The sequence below is a fragment of the Diplotaxodon limnothrissa genome, linkage group LG22 (assembly GCF_057381915.1).
Source record: "Diplotaxodon limnothrissa isolate DT_005_m linkage group LG22, D_limnothrissa_male_GT1.1, whole genome shotgun sequence".
NCBI classification, from domain to species: Eukaryota; Metazoa; Chordata; class Actinopteri; order Cichliformes; family Cichlidae; genus Diplotaxodon; species Diplotaxodon limnothrissa.
Genome location: NC_140616.1, coordinates 21075978 through 21082141, shown reverse-complemented (window position 1 = coordinate 21082141; position 6164 = coordinate 21075978). Strand labels below are relative to the sequence as shown.

The 6164-nt window shown below is 38.6% G+C and overlaps 2 protein-coding genes across 2 annotated transcripts; one reads left to right on the top strand and one right to left on the bottom strand.

Moving 5' to 3' along the window:
• Positions 1 to 1011: 1011 nt before the first annotated feature.
• gngt1 (guanine nucleotide binding protein (G protein), gamma transducing activity polypeptide 1) lies at positions 1012 to 1388 on the bottom strand. The gene is made up of 2 exons (XM_085345903.1): positions 1293 to 1388; positions 1012 to 1137 (listed from the first exon to the last, which is right to left on the bottom strand). Exons 1-2 carry the CDS (start codon positions 1386 to 1388, stop codon positions 1012 to 1014), a joined length of 222 nt encoding a protein of 73 aa, XP_085202029.1.
• A 1233-nt stretch (positions 1389 to 2621) lies between these two features.
• Positions 2622 to 5540, top strand: tfpi2 (tissue factor pathway inhibitor 2). The gene is made up of 5 exons (XM_085345901.1): positions 2622 to 2757; positions 2984 to 3154; positions 4299 to 4478; positions 4606 to 4779; positions 5260 to 5540. Exons 1-5 carry the CDS (start codon positions 2637 to 2639, stop codon positions 5337 to 5339), a joined length of 726 nt encoding a protein of 241 aa, XP_085202027.1. The 5' UTR covers positions 2622 to 2636; the 3' UTR covers positions 5340 to 5540.
• Positions 5541 to 6164: the final 624 nt, after the last annotated feature.

Below are 6164 nucleotides of genomic sequence, written 5' to 3'. Positions count from 1 at the left end.
ACTATCATCAATGTAATAGCAAGATTTACTATCGCTTTTGGCTGTGGGTTTTGTTTTTAAAGTATTTTGAGCCCAAATGCAATTGATTTTTATTTTCATTATGGATTAATTTTACTAATAATTATGCTGTCTGACAGAAAGCGTGTTAAAGCATGTTGCAGAATAGGAAAGAAATGAAACATATTATGATACTCATTTTATATCCTGGAGGGCTTTATAGCAGAAATAATCTGCAAATTGAAAGCGGCTTTGGAGAAAGTCCTATTTTCCACAGGATTGGTTTTAGATAGACACAACATTTTCTTTTTCTATCAGTGCTGCATCTAGTCTGCTGTGTTCAGTTCAAGTACTTGTATTAATAAAGCCTTAAAACTTTTTGGAGTCTGCCTGAAACTACAGAAAGAAGATTTAAAATAAATTCAATCTACAATGAAATGAGCAAAAAAAAAAAAAATAAGGAGAAGACTCGCAAACCCGTCGTACTTTAAGGAATAAAATCTCAAATTTGATGTTCACCATCATTATTGGAACAAAATAGCAATGATCACATAAAGGCTTGGAGAGAAAAAAACCCTCTGTATGTATGCAAATGAAGTTATGAAGATTTATCTGTTTCTCTACTTTCTCTACAACCCTTCAGTGAATCACAGAGACAGGCTGAATTATAAATGTGCACATTTAATGACAGTTGCTTCTGTGAATGAAACAACATATGGGCCCATGTGCTCAGACTATATACACCACATGAGAGAGAAGCATTATGTAACACTTGCCAAATACAACTTTTAATTAGTGCATCTTTCCCAAAACAAAACAAAAGAAAAAATTTTAAAAAAGAATTAGAAGGCTACAAATCTGGCCCCAAGATGAAGAATTGTTTTACTCGGGAAATCATAAATGTTTTCTTTATTGTGTCCTTCTAGTCATCTCAGTCTGCAAATCCATTTTACAAGGGCTGGGTGAACGTCCTTGGGTACTAATCTGAGATATGAAAAGCTCCTTAGGTCCAGTCTAGCAGATGACACAGCCACCTTTCTCCTTGAAGGGGTTCTTCTCCTCTGATATGCCTTTAACGAGGGTGTCCTCCTCCACTAGAGCCTGAATATAGTCCTTGATTTCCTCACAGCATTTAGATGTCTGAAAGCAGCAGACAGAAAGCGTATTTCAGTTTTGAATAGCCTTTGTGATGTAATTAGTTTGACTAAATAAATTGAAGCTGTCTGATATTTACTTTTGGATATAATCAAAAATGCATACTGAGCACACAAATCACCACAGTGTGGAGAACTTACCAACCACCTCTCGAGTTTGACTTCAAGTTTAAGCTGGTTTACTTCCATCACAGCCTTGTCCTTATCTGTCAGATCCTCCACATTTATGACCGGCATTTTCTGTCAAAAAAAAAGGAAACATTTAACCTTTTTGTTAATGCTTACTTCCACATGATAAATAAATAATCTTAAATAAAATGTTCACAATTCGTAAGACTTAGCAGAAGGGATATGAATGCACTTACGAACGCTTACAGGAAGCAGTCCTTCACCCCTGAAATCCTGCTGAAGAATCCCTCTCCTCTCTCTCAATCTGGGTTATAAAGTAATCAGCATAAACAATTCTAATCCCCTAATCTGATTAAAACAAGGCCCCACTGAATGATCATACCAGCAGCTCAAGTACACAAAGGAAGGGGTGGGCAACTCACACAGGTGTCCATTTGAGCTCCCTTGATGTAAAAAACAAAACAAAACATGGTGATGTATCTTTTTGTCTTTTATAGATTCAATTTGTAACTTTTGTTCTATTTTAACTCTGAGATTTCTTGCAGGCTCATTTGGATATGGGTTAATCAGGTTAATTTTGATAAGACGGCTAATCTGTGTTTAGCCTCCACCTGTCAAGGTGGAGACACGTCGTTCTTCTAAACGTGAATGCACGGCAGTTTTCCAGTTAATATGCTTCATAAAGGTAAAACCAAAGCAGTGGGATGGAATTAAGCTGCTGTGTTAAACCAATACAAATACAAATGTTAATGTGAGTTTTAACTTAACTTTTAACTTAACAGATAAGGCTGATTTCTCATGGTAGGACATCGTGGAAAGAAGCGCTTTTATCATGAAATAACATGAGCCACAGTACTATTAATGTGACTCTGAGTGGAAGTACGTGTGTGTGTGTGTGTGTGTGTGTGTGTGTGTGTGTGTGTGTGTGTGTGTGTGTGTGTGTATTCGGATCCGGTCAGACGGGTATTCTGGTGGGGACTTGCCTGTGTGGCTCAGACAAGAAAGATGTGTTAATGTTTCACAAGCGTGTGTGTCCCTAGATACAACGCAATATTGGCTCTGTGGAAATTTTACAAGGATGCTGTGTGTGTTACTGGATTGGTGCACATTCCCATCATCATCATCATCATCACTAGAACCAGTGGCCTGTGGCAGTGAAAATATCTGACTCTCTCAAGCAGAGCAAGTTCCTCCTCATATTTTATTAAGACTTAGTCACATGATTTAGCGCTCCTCCAAGTAATTCAGAATTTGACGTCATTAATCAACTGCAATAATTTCTTTTCTTTGGCGCGCTGACTCAGTACATGCCCGTCCCTCTTCCCGACTGTGCTATAAAACAAGGTCTGAGTGGGGATGGTAGACAGAGCGGAAAAGTCTGGATCTCGACCAAAACTTTGCACAATGGAGCTTTGCGCATTTGCTCTGTTTACAATAATTTCCTCGTTTTACTGCGTTTTGGCGCTGCCACCTAAAGGTAACTCCACATCATGTTTTGTTTTTTAATTACTTCTTCGCGCTTCTTCAATGTTTTCATCAACTTTTTTAAAACAGCAGTTCTGAGCTTGTTGGTTATCACATGACCTCGGGCGTATTACAGATCCAGTTTGGCGCATGTTGTTAAGCACTGCTTAAACTTTCTTTTCCGTGTCCTTGCAACGGTCCTCGGGTATTTCAATAAAAATCTGCTTGGTGCTTTTCAGGCGTGTGCCTTCTTCAAGTGGACGAGGGACCTTGCAGAGGCAATATCCAGAGGTATTACTACAACACCATCACCCAGAGGTGCGAGGATTTCGAATATGGAGGCTGCCAAGGGAATGACAATAACTTCAAGAGTTTTCAGGAGTGCCACAAGACATGCTACAAAATTCCCAGTAAGTAGCCTGACCCGTGAGTTATTAGAGGTGGGAGTCAGACAACACGTGACATAATATTATCACAATACTTCCCTAAACATGTGATATTTTTGCGATTTTTACGATATTGTCATATGCTGAGTATTGCATTAACATATATTGCTGTTTACTTACATTTCCAACAGCCATCTATGTCCTCAAAATGAAACTTTGTCAAAATCAGTTTTGTCCAATAAGATAAAGTTATCTCACTTCACTTTTTTTTTTTACTTCTAAAACCTAAAGGATAAAGCCAAAGTCAGTGTAATATATCAGTTTGTCATTGAATGAGGTCAAATTGGGAATTACAGTGGGAGAAATAATGTTAGTAAAGTATGTCAAGTTTGCTTAGAAAGAAATGAACAGACTCTGTTCATTTCAATGGAGAGTGAGACAGAATATCAATCAAAACTCCAGAAATAACACATTACACAAAAGGTATAAACTGATTTGCATGTCACTGAGTGAAATAAGTATTTAATTCCCTACAAACCAGCCAAAATGTGTGCTGGATGGGTTTCCAGTTGAGCTGATTTAATGCAGGTTTGTAACGTTAAAGTCAACTAACATTATCTCAGAATGGGGATGAATGAAGTGAGCCTACTTGTTCAGATTATTTGAATTTATTTACTTACATATCTATATACCTATATACATATCTATATACATGGTATTCCTGTATCGATATGATACATGGATCATTAGGGATGAAATTCTGGGCCAGTACGCATGTTTTAAGTAACAATTTAGCTGATCTTTAGCTTTTGATTTTCCTACTAAGCCTGCCTTCTCTTCCAGGAGAAAAAATATTGTCATTAAACACGAAATTATTTATGTTATTCTAAAATTTTTCAGCTCTTCTTTACATCATCTTTGAACATTTAGCCAGCCCACAACACATAAGTATTGGGCATTGACACAGATAAATTACATTTTCTTTCAGTATCAACTGACATTCGGCAGATACATCAGTGATGGTGACCTTAGGCATGTCCATTTTATTTCATTTTTAGGAAACTAGCCAGTGCCTCTCTGGTTGTTAACCTGTTCATATGAATTAATTAGTGTTGTTTCACCAGATTTCACTGTTAAATGTTGATTTTTTTCCCATTCTTCTCCACAGAGGTTCCCCCAATCTGCAGATTTCCTAAAGAAGAGGGACCCTGCCGGGGTCTCATCTCCCGCTACTTCTTCAACATGACCACCATGCAGTGTGAGCCATTTAATTACGGTGGCTGCCAGGGGAATTCAAACCGCTTCCTTAATCTAGCCTCTTGCATGGAGTACTGCAGTCCAAAAAAAGGTGAGCAGATTACCCCCCTGAGTCATCCCTGTGAGGATACACAATAGACAAAGTCATTGCATTCACAAGGAAATGATTAAACAATAACTGGCGAGCTCTTCCTTGTGTTGTGTTCCTTGTGTTACAGCAATCCCCGTGCTCTGCCGGGATCCTCTGGACAAAGGGAAGTGTTCAGCCACCATACCTCGCTATTACTATAACACAGCCACCAAGACGTGTGAGGAGTTTGTCTACTCAGGCTGCGGTGGGAGCAACAACAACTTTGTCTCGCGGCAAGCCTGCATGGACGTGTGTGCAAAAGGTGTGCAAACCTGAGCCGGGCGGGAAGGGTGCATGGGCGTATGTTTCACAGCTCATTGTGAAGTCTTTATCTGAAGATGATAATTTCAGGAGAATTTTCTGACTGCTTAATTCAATAATGGCAGCATTCGAATTGCCACTCAGACCCACTTAGTGGATGGAAATAGGAGAAAATTCAGAAAGTCTGGGGGGAATTGGAAAGAGACCAAATTATGCTCAGTTGATTTATTGTCAGGCATAAAAATGCTTGGTATCTTGAAAAATTAAAACTACTGCTTTGACTCAGGCTGGATGATGCTTTCCAAAGCATTCATCCACTGCTGCCAATCGCTGTGCTATGATCTGGAGGAAACCAAGCAAAATCTGTTCCTAGAAAGCCAGTTTGGTTAAATGTGAGACTAAAAAGTGCACAATTGTTAGTGTTATATGTTATGCTAATCAGCTGTTATGCTTTTTTTTTTTCTTTTTGTTTTTGTTCCAGGATGGAAAAAGCATCCAGGCCAAGGAAAAATTCTGCGAATGAGAAAAAATAGAAAACCCATCACTTCCTTGCAGGTGTAAATGTTTGACACTTGTACTAAGGAATTCGCTCTTGGAGAATTTCCACATGGAAGCTAATGTGTGTTTGTTTATGCTGAAATATCGACCAGGCTGCCTATGCCCTTTTGTGACAAATTTTGACCACATTTGTAATGTCATTAGAGCATTTTTCTGCATTTTTTATTGACTGTATGCTGTCAGTAAAGTTCAAGAGGATGGATTGCTGCTGCTGATGCTGTTGATTCATGTCCAACATTCCTGATTATGTATTTTAATACCGTATGAATGTAATGTATGCTTTTCTTTTGTTCAGTTACACTTTTTTACATGAAATATCCTGAATTTGTTCAGGAATTCTGCCTTTTCTGTATTTTGATAACACTGTGTTAAGCAAATTACTGTACTGTGCGGTATTTTCATAAAAGTAAAAACTAAAATTATGCGGATTTCGTCTTCTTCAACCATTACCACGCACATAAACCCACAGAGTGTCTGCTTTTACCCTAAAAACTTGGCTGGTTTCTTCACTTTCCCTCAGTCACTTGCACTTTATCTCCAGGCTGCTCTTCCGTTCCTTACTAATGTTGCTGTCTTCCCTCCTTATCTGGTAATACTTTTCAAGGCGCTCGAGCCTATCTCATTCGTTTCAGCGCAGCCTTGAATCGGGAAGGAAGCAATCATGGGGCAGGGAAACACTGCTGTGGCAGGTTCATTAGAACAGCACTGCATATTTAGAGGAGAGCAAGCTGCAGGTTTACAACACATGAGTCATGAGCGTTCAGAAATATTGTCTGCAAATGTTTTAGCAATTATAATGTAATTATAGTGGAATACACACAATAACAC